General features: G+C 40.4%; 1 protein-coding gene across 1 annotated transcript in view; it reads right to left on the bottom strand.

Annotated features, from left to right (window-relative positions):
* Positions 1–20,745, bottom strand: part of b3glcta (beta 3-glucosyltransferase a) — a 53,790-nt gene that overhangs the window by 13,648 nt on the left and 19,397 nt on the right. Inside the window, exons 3-9 of the mRNA XM_071523622.1 lie at positions 20,336–20,375; positions 11,489–11,598; positions 5,590–5,666; positions 4,704–4,815; positions 2,855–2,991; positions 2,639–2,702; positions 1,345–1,476 (exon numbers count right to left, since the gene is read on the bottom strand). Of these exons, the coding sequence (XP_071379723.1) occupies positions 1,345–1,476; positions 2,639–2,702; positions 2,855–2,991; positions 4,704–4,815; positions 5,590–5,666; positions 11,489–11,598; positions 20,336–20,375 (672 nt within the window). The remainder of the gene's footprint in view (positions 1–1,344; positions 1,477–2,638; positions 2,703–2,854; positions 2,992–4,703; positions 4,816–5,589; positions 5,667–11,488; positions 11,599–20,335; positions 20,376–20,745) is intronic.

Raw genomic sequence — 20,745 nt, 5'->3', positions numbered from 1 at the left:
TTGAACTACATTTTTAAATTATGCAGCCACTTGGTTGAAACTTGAGGTCCAGAGTTTCTTGTGCTATGTAAAGTGTGGCAGCAATCAGTGGTAGCTGCTATCTGAGAGTGAAATCTGAATTGGATGTTTCTGTACTTGGTCTCAGGTCCTTTGGCCCTCTGACTTTGGCTCTCCATCTGAAGCTACAGGGACACAATGCACTCTGCTGATAACACTACAGCATTATCTAGAAATTTCAGGGCTTTATGCTGAATTAGGTGTGCATTTCCTGCATATAAAAGGCTTGGAAATAGGGATGATAGCAACAGATGAGAACCGGAGTGATAGCATGTGGAGGAATAAAAGGAAAGAGAGCGACAGAGTGAAATTGGAACTGGAGCGTCTCTGTGCCCTTTATCACTACATAGACCTACAGCCTAAAATGGAAGTGCACTTGTCGGGATGCTGGAATGGTTTTGCTCGAGCTCCAAAAAAAAAAAAAAATCACATGAAGAGATTAACTAAATCAACAACAGAAAGAATACATTAAAAAATGTCTTCAGCGTGAGCTACAGTGTGAGTTTTTCCGGGAGCATTTACCAATACACAGGATGTGGTGTAACAATCTCTAATAGGTCCGGGGCGAGCATTCGTACAGAAGCCCATTTTAGATGTCAAAGGAATGATGTACTACCCCACAAACGGTGACCATACAGAACACCAGGCTACACAGTCATAAATCTACTGGGCCGTCAGACAGGCAGCACCATTCACCAGCCACCTAATCCAAATGTTACAGTGTGTGAGTGTGTGTGAGTGCGGGTATGTCAGTGGGTTTATCAAGCGGGCATCTCCCTTCACAGATGTTTCATCGAATTAGGACCACAAACCCTCCAGAAGGATGATTTTTTTATTTATTTATTTTTACGATTTTTGGCTCAGATCCAGATATTTCTTTTTACCTGGCTGTTCACTTTCAACTTCTGTTCTTCCACGGCACGGTGCTCTCCACAAAATAGAAAATCCACTATGCCTCTGACCACAAAATAAAGTCTGGCTATAATAGTGCTCACTATTTCCCGTGGGATTATTGTCTGTTTCCCTAAATCTGCCACTGCCACTCTTGGCCCGCCCTTCATCCTCCTAGTCCTCTCCCCCTCGCAGACAAAAAACAATTGTTACATCGTCCTTCCTATCATCTGACAAATAAGAAGCCAAATATGAGAACGATTATTTAAAAGCTGATATACAATAGCGATTCTTCAATAATAAAACCATCATCATTGTGTTCTCTTTCCAGTTTCTGGGGGGGTAAGGAGAATCAAAATGATGCTTTTAAGAGTCAGGAATGGAGCAGGTACCCACACACAGGGGAGGCAAGCTGCTGAGAGTGGTGGCACACTGCTGGGCTCGAGGAGCGTCGTCCGGCTCCGTGCACAGCTCAGGCACGGCAGTGAGATGTGGACCTTTCCCGTTCTCCCAGATGTACAGCGCAACCTGCGGTGACAGAGATTGATTTTGTCAGGATTTCAAGCCACGATAAAACACCTTGTAGACACAAAACGCCTTATTTTAAATTCAACAGGAAAAGCCCGAGATCATTTCTGTCTTTCAAGGTAAATGCGGCAGTCATGCTCTAGGTACAACAGTGTGTCAGGTAATCTGTAAAAAGCCTGGCGAGTGTACTTTATGTGTGAGAGAGAGAGGCAAACAAAAGAGAAAAGGCGATGAGGGAGAGGGAGGATAAAAAGAGAAATGGTGAGTATTACCACTTTCCTGAAAGAATACAAAAAAAGATCTAGGATTTTGTGAGTATCCTTTAAGGAGGTAGATGGTAGAAGTTACAGTAAAAGAATGTGCAATGAGGTGAAACCACCAATTTAAGCATTCACATAAGCCGTTCCCATAGCCTAGAACAGCACAATCAGTACTGTGAATATCAGCGATTGTCTCCAAAAAGTAGAAACTACTGTGATGATATGCCAACTTACAGCCTGGAGTCGATCTGTTGACAATAAACTGGACTCATTCCATAGATTCATGCAACATTTGTCTGCACTTTTGCATACAAAATATCTTTTATATGAAGTTTCATATATATCAAAAGCTGCAAATGTGTATCGTAGTGTTTAAAGGAACAATTTATAATTTGATATTAATTTCACTTGAAATTCCTTTTATATGCACATAATGTTGCGGTGCATCTATTTATTTTCCATTGCAAGAAAAATTCACTTAAAATGGATCTTCTTTTTTGTATGAAAAGGCTATACAATATTTTCCCTGGATCTTGAAGAATGAACTCCACGCCATCTGTAACCGAACCACCTATTCAGACTGTGCTTGAGCAGCCTGATGCCGTGTCTATCCAGTGTCAAAATCCCTCGTTCCCTCTTGGACTGAAATTCGGTGGTATTCCCTTGTGAAGAAATAAGAACCTCAATACTGCACCATGACAATTGTAGGAAGTAATGAGATTTCGCTTCAAGGTTAGATGAATTTCATGCCTTGCTCTATGCACAAATAAATTACAGTAGGCTGGTGTTGGCTTCAGTGTGAGAAACAAGGAATCAGTAAGAGAAAATGGCTGAAAGGCTATAGGAACCTTGTTGGGATGTTCAATACAAAACCTAAAGGCAAGATTTGCATGTTGTCTTACCTCATGTTTCAGGTCAATAGTGAAGTCAGATTTAAGCGGCTCGTCTCTCACTTTGTTTGCAAGCCTAAAAAAATAAAAAAACAACAATTCTAAAGCAGTGCACAATGAAATATGCATTATATAGTAAAGCCAATTTGTTCAGCAGAAAACACAGCACGGCATTGTGACATGAATTGAACAACCTACAGGTTAAAGTCTACAGATACACAAACTAACCGTGCAATAAGCGGGATGCTTAAGGCCCAAGCAGCAGCAAAGTCCGGGTATTTGAAGACGGAGGGATTCTCTGCGAAGGCGTAGTGATGGATGATGGTTGACTCCGCATCGTGGAGGGGCTTACCCAGAAACCACTCCTGATAAATGGACACAGTGTCATTACCAGGTGCATGTTAGTTCTCTCCACTTTTTTTTTTTCCCATTTAGATACTGTATAACTGTGAGATTTATTGTGATGACACATTTGTGCTTTTGGCCCAATTTGGGAGTTCTCACACTCCACTTGCCACAAAATCTTTGAAATTCTTTCCGGTGACTTAAGTTGTGCATTAAAAGTAACCGGGTGGGGAAATAATGAGATTTTGCTGATAGTAAGCAGCTCAAAGTTGCCAGAATGTAGTCCCAAATTTCTCATCACATTTCTTGGCATATTTGGAGTAAAATTAATTTTATATTCAGAGAAAATCCTATTACAGTTAGTTTAAAAGTGCCATTTGTACACGTGTGTAATGAGGTATTTGAATTCATGCAGTAGCAAATTAATTGACTTCAATTTACCACAAGATTCTATTTGTATTAATATATTTCTATTTCATGCATGTTGTTAGTCTATTGGCTTTTATTCCAAATGCCAAGGTATATTATTCACAGACATTACAAAAATATTTGCATAAACAATATTTCTATTACAGCCCCGTTAAATGTCTGTGAATGCAGAAGTTATGCCTGTCAATCAAACTAATCAATACATGTGTCAAAATTTGCATGTCTAATTAACTGTCTTGCTATCTATCTTGGTGTCTCAGTGTATGCTAATTTGAAAGTGGCTTGGACGAGACAAGCCGTGCGTACTTGATACATTCTGAAGAGAGCACAAATTTCATCTTGCTTAGCACAATACCAGGCTGGTCATATTGAATTGTAACACCTGTGAGAGAGGGCTCGCAAGTCTGCGCTTTAGGGCGCGTTGTAATGAATCAAATCATAAGATGTTGTATCCATTGTCTCTTCCTCCTCAGGGTAAAGTCACGGATACTGACACAATAATGAATTCCATCTCTGACTTGGAATTGAAACAGCATGCAGGTTCCACAATGCCCCAGCATGAATATGAAAGGGTTTCTACTAATTTTTATGCACAGCTTTTCTCAGGCAGACCAAAGCAAACTTGAGCCTTTGCTGGTAACTTTTTTCCTGCAGGCCTTACATCCAAGAGTAATTAGCAACATTTTGGGCTCTTGTTACAGTGGAAAACCTACTAAAGCATGCGAGTGTGTTGTCAAGGCTTGTCGACAAGTACAATTAGCCACGAAAAACTGCTAAATCTACAGATCAGGCCATGAAAATAAAAAAAATTCTTGCTCAGAAAAAGAAATCATAAAAAATTCATAAAGCAAACAGAATTGGTGGGGAAAGCTATTTTGCTATGCTTGATTAGAAAACAAGTAATGTGACTTTTCATTACAATGCCAATTCATCACTTTCTGACAGTGACATTTATCCAATATTTTTCACCAACAGATATATAAAGAAATTCTACAACAAAACACAGAAAAAAACAATTTTATAACTGATAAGACAGTGTTCCAGGTTCCAACTGTTCCAATCTACATCTCCAGTTGGAGTGACTCACATGTCTGACAGGTTCCAGTGAGTTGACTGAGCAGTGAAGCTCAGCAGCTGCCCTGGAACCGGAGCCAACCTGATGCCTCTAATTGAGCCGATGATCAACAACCAAGTTGGAGCTTGAAACAGAAATCTTTAGTCTTGATGAATTTGGCTGAAGACAGAGAGAGAGAGAGAGAGAGAGAGAGAGAGAGGTGCAAAGTAGGAGAGCGTATCTACTCACTTTATTCCGGTCAAACTTTGCGAGGACCTGAACGAGTTTAGCTATCTTCACATGGGTTTCCTCCTCGAGAAATACAATCCAGGATGAGTTTTTCCCAAAGGAGTGAGATAAACTTAGGAGACACAAAAAAACATAAGGTATCAACAAATAAGCCAAATAGCAGTGCTGTACCCTTAGGTGAAACAGGGTTACAACAAGGATAAATTATCAATTGAACATAGCCATGCACAGAGAAAACCTAGAAAAGCTGTTTTTTTTTATTCCAGCCCACTCTGAGTGACCTAACTGCGGCTCCTGACCCAGTCAGATCAAAGCAGCCACACAGTTTTCCCTAGAGGGCAGAGAGGCAATAAAAGCAACACCAGCATACAGACTTCTTTCATGGAGGGTGTCTCTGTAACGGTTTGGCTTTTGATCATCTGGGTCATCAATCTTTATCATGGCAGGAGAAAAGACAGATTCCGACGCTATTTGGCACCTCCCAAAATTATTTACGGAATACATATTTGGTTATTCAGGAGACCAGAGAATACACTTACCATCATTATCATGCTGTTCAGACCACTGGATGACTACAAACACGTTGCCAATAGGCTTATTGTCATTGTTACAGACCCATCGGGCGAGACATGCATCATAATATGACTGCATCAATCACAATTATTTTTTTAGCAGTGATTTACATAGCCTTCTGAAGAGCCGCTGAACCTAAAACCATGGCAAACTAAACGCCGCCAAAACCGCTACACAACCACCAAAAGTACCCAACTGTGAGAAGACACTGTTTTGGTGTTTATATTATTTTGGCCACATCTTGCAGCCTCAAATCTTTGGTTAATCAGGCTACCATGTGCTCATTTAAACCAGAAAGCTCTATCACACTTACTAAGGCAGCAGAGGAAGGATACTCCAGTCTCCCTCATGATCTGACAGACTGTGAAGAAGCAATACCACAGGTGGTTTCTGAAAGAGACAAGCAGACAGAACATTTGTTTATAAAGTCTACACAAAGCTAAGGATGATTAAGGTAGGCCTTGTACAGTGAGGGGCAGTTAGAGAGACTGTCCCGTTACTGGAAGGCCACAGGTTCGATTCCTGCAACCGGTTACGGTGCCTATCTGCTACAGGGGTGCTGCTTCTTGCACTCTATATATGAAACAAACTCCTAAAAAAAAACACACCCCAGAAACATCATTGGGAAAAAAAAGGGGCAGCCTATTTTAGGCCTCAAGACAAGGACATGGAAATTTCCGGTCGTTCCAAAATAAGGAAATTCTGTCTCAGTACAATTTTGTGTAGTGAGGAAGGAATGGAGAAGGCGTGTGAGGACTGTCAGTGAGAGCCATGAGAGGGGATGTTTCACACTGTGAGGAAAACAAAGCAGCAGAGCGTAAGACCCTGTGGTTCATTACTGCATGGTCCACTCATCATGCGGGAAGTCAGGGGGAACATTTCCCTCTGAGCCACTCTCACACTCTGTCTAACTGCAGCCTGTTTGATTTAAGCAACGAGTCTGACACTGTTTACTGTTATTAAACCCTATTAGTCAGTTGGGGTTTGTTAGCACTCGTCTAAGATGAGCTTTATCTCAAAGCTAATGGCATAATGACACCTACCATGTTTATTCAATTTGTCTTAACTTGATATTCACATTACGTCCATTGCGAAAAAAAGAGAAAAACATATAAAAATAATTAAAAAGAAAGGAAACATTGTAGTGTTCAGATAATAATACAGCCTCAGAAACATAGCTTTTGCTTCAAAGAGCTGTCAACATTCCTGTCATGAGAGAGGCATCTGAGCAGAAGTGATTTCTTTATGGCCATTGTGTGCCAGCTGCAGACTCCTAATCAAGAGATAAGAGCCTGTCCTTGTGTGGACATGCTAACAATGAATAGGACACCGATTGCTTGGTGGTTTGGGAGAAGATGGGGGTCACTGAGACCCGGTTATAATGGAGGGACAGGAAGCTATGCTTTTAATCATAGAGGAGGCTGGGGGCAGACTGCAGATACAGCTGCCGCCTGTCAAAGCCACAACAATAACGAGCTGGAGTAAAGAATGACATATGTTATCCATAGCTAAAGCCAATAAAGGCCCGATCTGTAATTTCAGTGCAGCATTCCCTATTAAAACACTTTCATTCCCAGTCTTTTTTTAGGCTCTGATTCAGAATTGTCTGACTTTAGTCATTGGCATAAATTCTTAAGATAAGACAAGTGATACATGGGAAAGGATGGAAGTGAAATGGAAGTTTACTTCAAGTGTGTGTTAATGTTTATGATAAAAATGTCACAATTACTGTCAATCTTTGTGTAAAAGCATAGTAAAGTCATCCTTAGTTTGTGTTTGAATCAATTTCCATTAATATAAAAAAATAATATAACATTATTGCCCACGCAAGGTAGAAAACTAAAAAAACAATAACATATGCACATATATCTAGTGGAGGTATTGCAAGTGAGGCTTGTGCAAATTCCAAGGCTACGTTTCATTTTGAGTCGAGAGGCTGTTTGTACTTGACATGAACAGCATCTGAGAGACGTTCTCAGTTGCCCTTGGTGCTGTGGAGCAGCTTAGGTTGTATTGTTAGAGATTTAGGACTTTAAGCTCATTCTACTGTTGCGCTTGTAAGTCGCTCTGGATATGAGCATCGGCTAAATGCCTGAAATATAAATGTAATGTAAATGTCCTCCCAGAGGGCAGGAGGCATCTTGAACTGTAGGAGCAAAGCGTGTGAGCAATCACACAGAATAAACAGGGTTTCCTTCCTGGTGTAGACTGTGTAACTGCTTGGAAGATGTAAATTTGTGGATGTTACAAAACCTGCTACAGCTGAGCAAGGATACAACAGAAATACTTGTCTTGGGTGTTAAGTCTGTGGTTACTTCTCTGAGGAGCAGTGATTAGGTCAGGAGTTATCACGGGTGTTGACCTGAATTTTCAAAATCACATCATCGTAGTATCAGTAAGTCAGCCATCTATCATTTGAAGAATACTTCCAAAATAAGAAGTTTCTGTAAAACTTTAGATTAGGGAACACATTAACTATTAACTATGGGTTTTCCCTCAATAGGTTAATAATTTCTCTCAATTATATGTGATACTAGCACCTTATAAGCCCCATTCTGAGCAAAGCATGCTAAAAGCCCAATTCATGTGCTACAACTTCCTTACTGACTGCTATAAGTACTACTTAGGATGCTACTGAGGGCATATTTGTAGAATACAATAGTGCAGAATAAGGTGCTAATAAGCGGTTTGTAATGACTAATAATGAAACAATACGCTTCTAATATGCAACTTATTAATAGTTAATATGTGTTCCCTAATCTAAAGTGTTACCAAAATTTCCTATCTCACCAGCAGGCTAGACTAGTGGGTAACTCTTTAAATTACAGGCCATTAATTATGCAGTACTGAGTGGAAATAACTACGTAATATCCAGGTAAAATATATGTAATAACTAGTTATAGCATTACTGAGTAATATATAAGTAAAAAAAGAAAAGGTCTTTTACCTGTAATTGTATTAGATAAGGGAAACTACTGCACACTTCTGAAGACTTAGAGAGGTGCTGGAGGCGAAAAAGGTTATATAAGCTGGTTCAAAAAGGAACAAAGCTTCCGCACACTATTTCCATCGATTTATCTTCCACAGAGGGCAAGAACATTCATTAGAGAAAGTGACTACACCTGTGCAGAGACAATCAATGTTTTTCCATTAGGTTTTCGTTTGCTTATAATATTGAATACATACAATAATACATTATATATTTTAGAAGACACATCAATACTGACACTGCACAATATTTACATATGTATACAAAAGACTCCATGCTAACTCTACACAAACAACAGAAAACAACAGAAACCCCAGAAAGGGCCTAGCTCGGTAAACAGCACCTTTTGTTTACCTTCATATTAATTAATAATTACCAGTCATTGTAATGCTATAATGAGATACTGCATCTACTTTAATTGAAAATTACTTACTTACTTCCAGTCATTAATGCGTAATTAAAATTTCAGGACTTCCTAAGAGAACTATTGGACGACTAAAGCTTATCCAAAGCACTGCAGCTCGTGTCTTATAGGACTAAAAAAATCTGAACATATGTCTCCATTGGCTTCCAGTAAATTTCTGAAGTGATTTCAAACATCTTACTCCTGGTCTACAAAGCTCTCACTGACCTCGCAGCACAATATATATCAGACACACTGTCTGGTGAAACAGCATTTAACGTTTACGCACCCAAGCGATGGAATAGCCTGCCTGCTGACCTGAAATGAGCCCCAACAATATGCTCATTCAAGAATAAACTTATGACCTTATTATTCAGTATAGCTTACACATAATATGGTGAGAATGATAGTGCCTGTGTGTTGTGCTGTGGGGCTGGGAGTGTGGTGCTGGCAGGTTGAGAGTGTAGCTTTTATGTATAACTTAGGAGGGTTGGGGTGGTAAATGGGTCACATGGGGGAGTGCAATTTTTTGTGTATATTTTTGTGTGGATAACTTGGCGTTTCTCATGTAATCAGAATTTTCTGCTTTGGTTTTATTTCTTCTGCCTTTTTATTCTGTGAAATCACATTGAGTATTTGTAAGGAAATGTGCTACACAAACAAATATGAGTCAGAGTGAGCTGGTTCTACTTTCCAAGCTATTTTGCTGGCTGTGTTATCCATTGTTGCCATTTTTTTTTTAGCCTTTTTTTATTCCTGTGTTTATGGTTAAAGTTATTTCCATTATAACTGTGTCAAGATAACTCATTTAGGTCATGAGTCTCATATTTCTTTGAAAAGCTGTCAAGCCTTTACTGCAGCCTCTTTGAAAAGTTGCGGATTTAAATTCTGCAGGGGTTCAGTTTGCGTAATTGCATTCAACAGATAGCAAAACGCTAGAGATTGCTGGGATCATAAATGTAGCCACAGGACTGACATGGCATTCATGAAGTCCATCTTATCTTGTCAATTTGATGTCCATTAGTGTAACTAAGTCTTTTCTATTGGGAAAAACTGATGTCACTATTCACTGCATGCAAGTTGAAATGTTACAGATTCCTTTTATGTCTTTCAAAATTGTGGACAACCAACAATCAAAGTTGGTGTCCCAACAGTTGATGTATGAACAGATTTGAAAGTTCAGGATGATAAGGGCTTGGTGTCATTTTATCCAAGCAATTGTGATCTGGGTTTGCATAAATTCTTTTTCCGGACTTTATATTGTTTCATAACTGAGATGCAGGGTTTTAGAGCTGTTGTCAAAACCACATTAGACAAATATCAGTTGAGGCAAAGACTGGATCTACGTGAGTCCAAGTCAGGTGAAGGCCAAAGGGGGACAAGAACAAGACCAGAACAAGACCAGAGAGTCAAGTCATTTTCAAGACCATGGCACTTAAATGGTGGGATATACTAAATATTTTGTGATTATGTTCCAATCATACTAACACATGGGACAGAGAAATCACAGCTGAACTATGATTATTTAAATATTTTAACGTGTGTTTTGTGCAACCAATGAATCAATGAATCAATCAGTCATTCAATACATAACTGATAAGTGACACCCAGCAGTGGCAGAAACTGAGACAAGACGAAGTCAAAAAACACCTGAGTCTGAGACAAATCCAAGACCACAGAAATCTAAACCCAAATAAGAGATCTAACTTGGTCTCTAGATACGGCGAACAGAGACATTCTTCATCTAATTTCCTATAATATCACAATTAGTGATGCTGCTTTCACTATTCAGCCACGTGGAATATAATAATGTATTACGCTGCATTTCATCGGGCATGGAAGGGATTTAATGAACAGGAGCAGAGGGCATCCTGACCTGCAGATTTGCTCTTTTTCTTGCTATGACATGATCCTGGTATGTTCACTGAAATTTTACAAATTACATCAAATATTCGGTAAAATAGTCCCTGGAGTCCCCTAATCACATGCAGGCATTACAATATTCATTAAGATGAACTTAATGCTCATACTGCATGTTCCTCGCCATGTGATAATAACCAATTTCCATCAAGAATTTACCCAGAAGAAGCCCGGACATGGAGAGTTGAGTTGAGTAGAGCAATACATATCTGAAAATCAGATATCTAACATGACAACTTAATCGAATGGATATTAAGACTAAAATATGTCAAAACACATTATACTTTATATGCACAAACATTGGAATTTCCTTATAAATACATGACATTATAAACATATAAATAATAAATTTGACTTTGCAGGGCGCTGTGGGTTTCTAATGCATGTTCTAAAGTATGCTGCATATTTCAAATCGCAGTTTCATGTTTCATACTTGAAAGTACTGCAGGGGGTTAATCTGAAGATTATCATGAATAATTCTTTGTGCCAGAATTCAATATTGAAGATTATAATGATAGTGTTGAAATGACAGTATAATAAATAGCAAACATCAAGCAAAACAGACATTTTTTTTCTGTGTAGGCAATGCGAGTCGTATGAAATCCATCCTCCCAGATGGATTACCAATTTAAACAACCAGTATTTGCATCTGTTTTCAAAATCAGTACTGACACCATGTGGCAATAAAAACATTTTACACCAGCTCACGTTCAGATGGGACTTTTAGGTGCTGGTGGTGATGATAAGTACCGGATTAGAGCGACTGTTTGTTGAATCTTTCTCTTAAATTGTGAGCCTGTACAGGTTTATTGTTGGTGAATGTAAGAGTGTGTGTGTATGTTTGTGTGTGTGTGTGTGTGTGTGTTCATGTGTGTGAGTGAAGGGTCACTAGGTTCTTACCTCTGTCAGACTTTGTGCCTGCTTGAGTAAATCTGTTCTCCGTCTTTCTGCCTGCCTCACATGGAAGGAGTTGCTCTGACTCTGGATGACAAACACTATCTCCCGCAGGTCTGGAGGAAACACAAAGGACAGAGATCAGAGACTGCTCACATACTGTGAAAAAGGATCATGGCAATCGATGACCTTCTGAGAGCAAGACAAGATAAGAGACACAGTCTGTATATCCGAGGTGACTTCTGCAGCGGAGGGCAGCGTTAACAGATTCCTTTTGCTAATCTCCCTTATTGGCTTGGTGATAATAACCACCACATCAAGAGCTTAATTGGCTTGGGGAGAGTGTATGTAAATGTCACAGCCCAGATTGTGTTACTTAATAAAATGATTAGCAGTCAGATGAGTTTTTTGTATCTGGTGCCTTAAAAAAACCAAAAGGTTTACACAGCCCAGCTGTCTGGCTGAGCATCTGAACCACCTTGTCGATATTATTCAGTATTCTTAATGCATGTTATGGCCAAGGTTAACACAGAGCCAATTTAGTGTGGTAACTCAACAATGTCAGTTTAACTGCTGCTAATATAAGCTGCCTCAGCGTCGACATGTTTAGATACTATCTTTGTCATTGGCCCTGCAAGTTGCAGGTCTATTGCTTCATGTGAAATCTATTTAGAGTGCAGCAATAGTGACAGGACTCAGTGAGGAATGACATTGGCTGCACAAACAAGTCCACATAAACCCTGTGGCTCTCATGGCCAATACAATCAAAACTAGACTGAAGGATTGGGGGGTGTAAATAAAAAAAAATAAAAAATCATCAGTTTTGTCTTTTGCTCTGTACAATTACATCTGCCAGCTCTTAAATCCTTTAAGCTGTCCTCCACATCAAAATGAAGTTTTCCAGCAGCACCTGGCTGGAATGACTGTGACAACAAAAAAACCTTTTCAAGCCAGGATTTAGAGCTGAGAGGTGGCAGCCCACATCCAGGTGTGGAGTAAGTAGAAAAGTGGAAGAGATGTCAAAGTTTTCCTGCCATGATGGGTGGCTCAGATACTCCCGGTAATGAGATGTGCAGGCCTTCTTGTGTATACTTTCCAATTAATCTGGGCTCAAACAAACATAAGGGGCTTGGTGCCAAATAATTCACACAAACTCGAGACATTTTAATTAGCTACTTAAGTATTTGTACAGAATGTAGTCATAAAGGATATACTGTGTGTCATAAATTCTGATTACCAGAAGGAGTTTTTCTACGAAGCTTCACAAAATTTGCTGAGTACGAGTATTTTAGCGTTTCAAAAACATAAATAAGTAACAGCAGCTGCTGACAGGTCTATAATCTTCCCTTTGGAATAGTTGCGCGATAGCAATGCGAGGGGAGAGAGGAAGGGGGAGTGCTGACAATGGCAGGATTAGATGGATTGCCTCCTCTTCAATTACACTACTTGAACCTATTCCCACCCTGGGCTGGGATATTAGCACCGGGGTCAGGGGTAGACACTATGTCGGATCACTGTATCTGTGTCAGATCTTTTTAATTTAGTTGGGTGGGTGTGTCTCTGCCCTGCTCCCTACATAACAAAGCTCCCATTGATCCTCAAGCCCTGGCAAGGGGGGGGGATTTACTTGCTAAATCTCAGCATGTCCATCTCCAACAGATCTAACCTCCGCCGAGAGCTGAGCTTAGAGAGCGAATATGTCTCCCATACCACTACACCACCTCTAAATGTCCTTCTGCTGAGTCTGCTAAATGAACAAGTGTGTGTGCGCGTACGTGTGTGTGCGTGTATATACGTGTGTGTGCATTTTATTTCACATAAAGCAGTGTATTCTAAAGCCCCAGGTGAGGTACCAGCCCCATGATACTGCAAAGTACAGCAATAATACCAGCTGCATGAGACTCACAGCAGAATCAGATAAGCAGTTTGCCAATCCCTCATTGTGTAGATAATGCGTACCCTATGTCAAAGCAAAGGAGAATGAGGGGTAAAAAAAGAAACTAATTAAGAGTGAATTCACTGGCCTCGGCTCTACACTAATGGGTTTCGATTAATCATCAAACAACGGGGAAAAAAGGGGAAAAGGAAAAATCCTCTTAGAGTCCCCTTCTCCTCTCATCTCCATCACTCCTGTGTCCTTCTCCTCTGCGGTCACAATCACCTTTGTACACTCCATTGCCACTCAATGCAGGCCATCCCAGATTGCAAGTATGCAATCAATAAATCTATTGAATTATAGGGCAAAAATTTGAAACAGCACCTTTGGTGCCAAAGATGGCGCAAAGCACTTTTCAATGACAAACTGAGATTATCCGCTGATGCCTCTTGGCTGAGAAAAATATGACTCAAATGAAAGAGATGGTGGTTCCCAGGGAGATAGAGCCGCAGCCGGCTTCTGGTCACCTCAGCACAGATGATTTATTTTGCCAGGCCATTGGAACTAGAGAGCATGAGTCTAGTGTTCGTTTATCTCCCCTCACTCGTTCAGTAATCCACAGAGGCCACTCCATAGATAAAAAGACTGTATCAGCCTTGAAATATATTGGATGAAATGAGACACGGGAGAATTCTGCCTCTTTCTCTCTGATCTGATGCTTTTCTCAATGCATGGAGCCATCCTTTTAAGACCATCACCATCTGGTCCATGGCAAACTCTCGGTAAAGGCTTTGAGTGTTATGCAGTGTGTACTCACTACCTCTTCAACTCTACACATGAGAGGGGAGAGGTACAGGCAAAAAAAAACCAAGAAGGTATTTGGTATGTGTGCATTTGTATCTGCACATAAATGTAGTTTGTGTGTTGTCGTGGCGGCCTGGCCCTGCGGTGTTGTCACCTCATTGACACAAATCAGTGGTGACACTTCCTTAGAGCAGGGTGGCAGACGGTGCCAAGTGGCAGAGGAGCTGAGAGCACACTGACCTGTGGGCTCTCCTGCAGCTCTGTCATCTCCATCAGTGTCACAGAGCAGGTGTGTGTAGTCACCAGAGCTGTCACAGTAACTTTCCATTTCAGCCTGGAGAGTCTACATCCCAACAGTGAAGTAAACAGACTTCCGTGGCAATGCAAGTGAGAGAAAAACACACACACACACACACACACACACACACACACACACACACACACACACACACACAAACGAAAGTGTGACTAACTGTGGGGCAGGGGGATTGTTAAGTCTAGTGGAAAATTCTGACTACGAAAAGAAGAACACGCAGGAGGACGGGAGGCAGATCAATAGGGCAATTGCGATGACAAACGTCGGAGAATGTCTCAAAAAAGCTGGAAGTGTGTGAGCGGGGGCCATTAGGCTGTTGTGGAAAACAATGAAACTGCCGCGACAGATCCTGAGCTCTTCATCGCCGGCACATCGTCAGGGATGATGGAGGATGTCAATAGCTCATTTCCATAGGCGGCAGGCCCGGCTCCCCCGTCCAGCGGCTGATTGTGCCGGTGTAAAACCCGCCACACTCCGATGACTCACATCATTGCACTCCCCGAGACAAGATGGCCTAGAATCATCCTTCTCCTTAAAAAATCCCCCCTCCGTCTCTCCCTTCCCGGTGCCCAAATGGTGCTTTCCGAGAGACAGAGCCCACCGGAGAGAATTGGGCTGCAGTTTCCTGACCAAGCTAACCATGACCGTCACACTGGATAACACCAGAATTTAATAGCCAATCCACAGACACGCGGTGATATTCAATCTAGAGGCACAAATCCAATGCAACCAACTTTTAGGCTGCAGAGAGTTTGATTTAGCCATATAAAAATCATTTATATTCTCTATAGGCAACCATCCAGTGTGGCGCCAGCCTATGTGTCATGCAGCAAGTGGAACGATTTCCTATCAGCCTTCTTCTCATATTAATACAGATTTTTAATTACCCTGCTCAAGGATCAATAGAGAGCATGGTGTATTTAACTTTTAGCTTACCGCTGAAAAGGTCAGTGTCATAAATATCTCTCTGTAAAATAGAGGAGAGAAAAATAGCAGGGAGGGGGGGTGGCAGGACAGAAAGGGAGTGAAATGAAGAAGCAAACCAACATAGATAGGGAGATGCACTAAGATTGGAGAAAGAGTCGGGGAGAGAGAGAGAGAGAGAGAGAGAGAGAGAAAGAGAGAGAGAGTGGGGGAGGGAGAGAGGGAGGCAGGACGCATGAGGGGAATGCCATCAGAGAGAAAAAGCCTGTAAAAAAAATTAGCTCATTACAATTCTCTCCAAGTAGGAAAGCAGACACACACACACACACACACACACATACACAAACATCACACACCAGATTCAACACGTGAAGTTCGGAAAGAGGGTCTGCAACCTGTAATAATCACACTCATTATAGGTTCTCATGAGTTCACGACTCCATGGACAACTCTGGCGAAGACTAATGAGTGTTGAAGTCAGCCTTAAACCCCACTTTGCATCAATAATTCAGGACCCTAAGGCAATTAACTTTTAACAGATTCCAAGTTTTGCTTATGAAACCCATTCAATACCCATAATAGAATTTCTGAAATGGAAGGATGTCCATTTGAAAATAAGGCTGTATTTCTACATTCCTGGAAAGCTGAAAAGCTTTTTTGAAGATGAACAATTTTTATCTGCTAAACAGTGATATGTTTGTTTATTTGTTTTGTTTATTGATAAGGATCCCCATTAGCTGTGCACAAGGGTGTCAGCTATTCTTCCTGGGGTCCCACTAAGACACAGTATTCATCCAGAACATATGCACAGAGTTTAAAATCAGGATACAATAAAATCAAAAATTAGGACCACTTTGTCATGGGCCACAGCATGAAAGACAAGCAGATAATAGTGAAACTGCTTGATATACAGTACATTGATTTGAGCAGATTAGGTCTTGGTCTGGGCAACACGAGGTGTCCAAAAATGCTGGCAGGGTTTGTGACATTTCAGGTTGAATGCGTGGCGCCATCTTAATCCGGACAATAAAGTCATCAGCCATGTTCAGAAAAAAAAAAGGCTCAGAAAAAATAGCACAGACAATGGATTTTTGTCTCTAGAGACAGGCATGCAGACAATCAGCTCTTGGCAAACATGGGAGAGAGAAAGAGACAGAGACAGAGACAGAGACAAGAAATGCTAGTTGGTAGGCAGGAAGAGTCCAATCAACATCTTGTGAACATACTTTCTAGGAGCTACAATGCTGATTTCCCATGGCCTGGAGGGCCTGGCTCGCAGCCACTGCACGAATATAATGCTGCTGCAGAGGGGACAGTAGCGCTGCCTTCCTAGGCCTAATTATTGTTATAGCGATAATCTGATTTAAATTCTGGCAGACCTTCTTTGCTCTGAAGCGGCACTGTTCACTGTTTGAAGTACAGATTTGCCCTATACTCTCAACTATCAAACGCTCTACATTAAAAGGAAAAATCCACCTTAAAACAATGTAACACTGTAAAAAAACCTTTTGGTGATGTAACTTGCATGTCTGGGCACATTTTGTTGTTTGGTGGTGTATTTTTCTTATACCCGTGGATAAGTAGCCAAATGGAGACAATGTGATGTCGTGTCAAGATATTTCCAGTGCAGCTACAAAGGCAGATACATTTTGGTGTCAGTCTCTCAGAATCAAAGAGCAAGGGCTTCTTTCTAGACTCACCAATTTGCACCAACTTTCAACAACCATACAGGCAGAAATCCACCGTAGAAGAGGCAGAGAGACCAATTTCTGCAGTAGAGCCTCAACAGAAAGCAATAAGGAAAAACTCCTCCACTATTGCTATCACTGCTGCTCTCTCCACCTACACATATAATCAACAGTGGAATGCAACAAGTTCACACCCGTTTTCTGGAGGTTGTCGAAAGGCATTCTGGGAAATGTAGGAAATCCCTAACTGAAGTATAAGTATACAATGCAGGTTGAGGGAAAGTGGGCACTCTGAAAAAGTAAATTACAACACTTCATCACAAAATATGATGCATAACCATAACAGTATACAAGGGTGGAAAGAGTAAGGGTTTTTGTTTTGTTTTGTTTTTCCATGTTATTCATGTTCCTCAAATCAGTGTTTCTCAGTTGGTGGGTCACAACCCAAAAGTGGGTCAAGGGACATCTAATATATTGGGATGTGGGATTTCATAACCAGGTCTCAGTGGGTCTCAGTTCAAAACCCTTGGGGAAATCTTGATAGAGTTTGACTGGAAAAATAATTTAATCCAAATGAGGCCAACTGTAATATCATACAGCAGAGTAAAATCTTGTGTTTTCAAAATTCAGACATCTGAACTGACTGCTCAAGCGAAATGAACAAAAAAAAAAAAAATACATTTAATGATCAGCAACATCTGTAATCATCTGTAATCAACATCTGAAATAAATAAATTGCCACCGCAAAGTATATAGAATCATAAAGCTATAGTCTAATGATAAAATAAGTGATAACACTCTCTGTAAATGCAATTTAACATTCCTGATTCTGTGGTCTGGGTGAACAGCCAACTGGATTTTGCCAACTGCCTCATCTAAACATTGCATAATAGATCAGAACATCATTGCCTTGGTTCCACTTACTTAAAAAGCTGGGGTTGGCAAGCACAGCAAAATGTCAGACTGGCTCAGAGTGTATCTTAAACAAAATTATAGTGTTGGCGAAACTTCTTTGATTGTCCACAGTCTTCATAAATAAATATTATTGTCTTAAAGTGTATTTATATACACATACTGTATGTAGCCCTAAACATGAGCCTGAGATCTGATTTTCTAAGTTAAACCACTGGACATGATCTGAAATTTATTACCATCCATACCTACAAGGTTGGATTGATTGATGGAGTACTACACTTGCATTATTATTCATTATTGTGACTCATCTATCCTGACACCTTGCCTATAAATCAACATTTTATCTAAACTGCTCGGGCTAGGCAGTCGATAGCCTTACCCGATCTGTATTATTCGTCTGTTGCTGGTGGTGGTGCCGCAGAACATAATGCTGCTTTGATATCAAAATTATAATTTAATATCAACAGATCTAAGAAGAGATACAGTATTAGTGGAATATTGCGATGTGAATCTCACCACCATCCCTAGTTAAAAGGTTGGATTGATTGATGAATTGCAACACTCGCATTATTATTCATTTTTGTGACTCATGTATCCTGACACTTTGCCTATAAATCAACATTTTAGCTAAACTGCTAGGGCTAGACATTTGATATCAACACTGTAATTTAATATAAACAGATCTAAGAACAGATCCAGTGTTAGCGGGATATTCCTACATGCACAAGCTGAAATATAATGGTCACTTGGAGAAGAGCGCTCCTGTCTAACAGCAGTGATGTTGGTGCTACAAAGGCACGTTCGGTACATCGGAAAATGCCTATTTGCTCAACTGGGAAACACTCGCAGAATTATGCATCCCTTTTGTTGACTATTTTGCAGCGGGTTACGGTTCACTGAACAGGCACACGGGGCTCTGGCTACTTTTGGAGTATGTTGTGCATGCATGCACGTTTTTGAGCATGAACTGCCCCAGCATTTTGATGTTCCAGTCATCTCAACATTGTCGTTAGTTTGAAAGTTTGAAATGTCTCTTCCTAAGACAGGCGACGCTGAACTGTGTTTCTGCTGACAATCTGTGTTGTTGAAGGTGGCATGTTGCATATTTATGAATTACATGCAATACCTTCCAGCCAGAGGGGAGGAATGGAACACGTTTTTTTTTTTTTTTTTTTAAACCGTGTAATTTTACTGGTAAGGAGTATGAGATGTTTTTTAATAACGACACAGCATGTATCATGCAATTACTCCAGTTAGATTCGGCACCATGTATTCTCTCTAAAGAAACATCATTTGAGCCACATACACACACAAAAGGTCACCGCAGGTTTCCTGAAAATAAATCAGTTCTACCTTTTAGATGTTCAAAGAATCGCTATAACAAAGAAAAAGTCCTGCCTCAACATACACTACAGCTTTCATTTTATCATCTTTAGAATTCCTGCCCACAAACAATATTCTCTGCAGGCGACCGTAGCTTTGCTGGTGTGACAAAGGGAATTACTATGGCAGTGCCAGATAGTGCAGCTCCATTTTTCAGATAGCTGTCTGTTTGTATTTCCTCTCAGTGCTGAGGTGCCAAATGAGAGCATTATGAACTTGCTTTTGTGTGCTTTTGCTTCTATGGTGACCCAGTTGAATGAACAACAGGCAGAGGTCCAGAACGTTGGCTCCAAACTCCTCTGCAGGCTCCTGAAAATCACTCTCAGATGGAGCACTCTGCAATTGTATGAGCCCTCTCAAGCATGAAAAGCAAGCATGAGATCTTTTTATTTGCTCTACTTATGAAACTCCTGGTTGTTGTCAAATCGATAAAGAGGGGGGGGGGGCTCTATTTATGAATAAGTTTAAACTATTCTTAGATTTCCTAGATGGGAAAAGATGAATTCTTCGAGACTGACATCAGACAGAAAGTTCAAATAAATGTTCATTATAGCATTTTGCAAGTTCAATTTTCGCTCTGTCCAACATATTTCATGTCAAGATTTAATGTTCATGATCGTATAAAGTGATAATACATCTCCCTCCTTTGAGTGTATAATTCTCCTACAACTGAAAAAAAAAATACTAAGTAATAGTTCATCCGTTTGAATGTCATCCAAGATTACACTCATTTGCACTGATGCATCCAAATATCAAACACAATAACAGATTCAAAAATATGAACCCAAATAAATTAATAGTGGCCTTGAATACAGGTGCTGTCTAAGAACTGAGCTTAACAAAAGGATAGCAACACTGTTAACACTGATTTTGTGTTCCTTTTTCTTGTTTCTTTTTCTTTGTTTTGGCAGCTATTGCAACAAAATGGAAAAGAAAATCAGACTTACCCAGTTGACTGTTGTAGATGACATGCATATCATCTTGGCTCTGAAAAGACAGAGGGACATTTTAATAATTACAGCAACAAACAAACATGTCTTCAAATAACGACCTACATACAGACACTTTTCTGTTTCACAAGAAGATGTAGAACTGACTAAAATGGACTCGTGTGAAGACGAACACAAATTTAGACTATATATTCCCTGTTCCTAATCACTCATTAAGACTTAGTGATGCTAAATGTGGAAACCCCTATGGGTTATTTGGAGAAATAATGGGCGATACTCCACGTCATTAGTCCTTCCTAATTGTGTGGGTTTTGTGCCTGCAGCATTTAAGCTCTGAGCATTCGGCTCAATTAAGGCATTGAACACTGTTCCACCTCCAGAGCTGTCAGCGCATGCAGCAGACCATG

This window comes from Centroberyx affinis, unplaced genomic scaffold (genome assembly GCF_046629955.1).
Source record: "Centroberyx affinis isolate AG114_WGS23_722 - 3 ecotype Tasmania unplaced genomic scaffold, CSIRO-AGI_Caff_v1 ptg001095l_1, whole genome shotgun sequence".
Taxonomy (NCBI): Eukaryota; Metazoa; Chordata; class Actinopteri; order Beryciformes; family Berycidae; genus Centroberyx; species Centroberyx affinis.
This window is presented reverse-complemented; position numbering and strand designations above follow the sequence as displayed.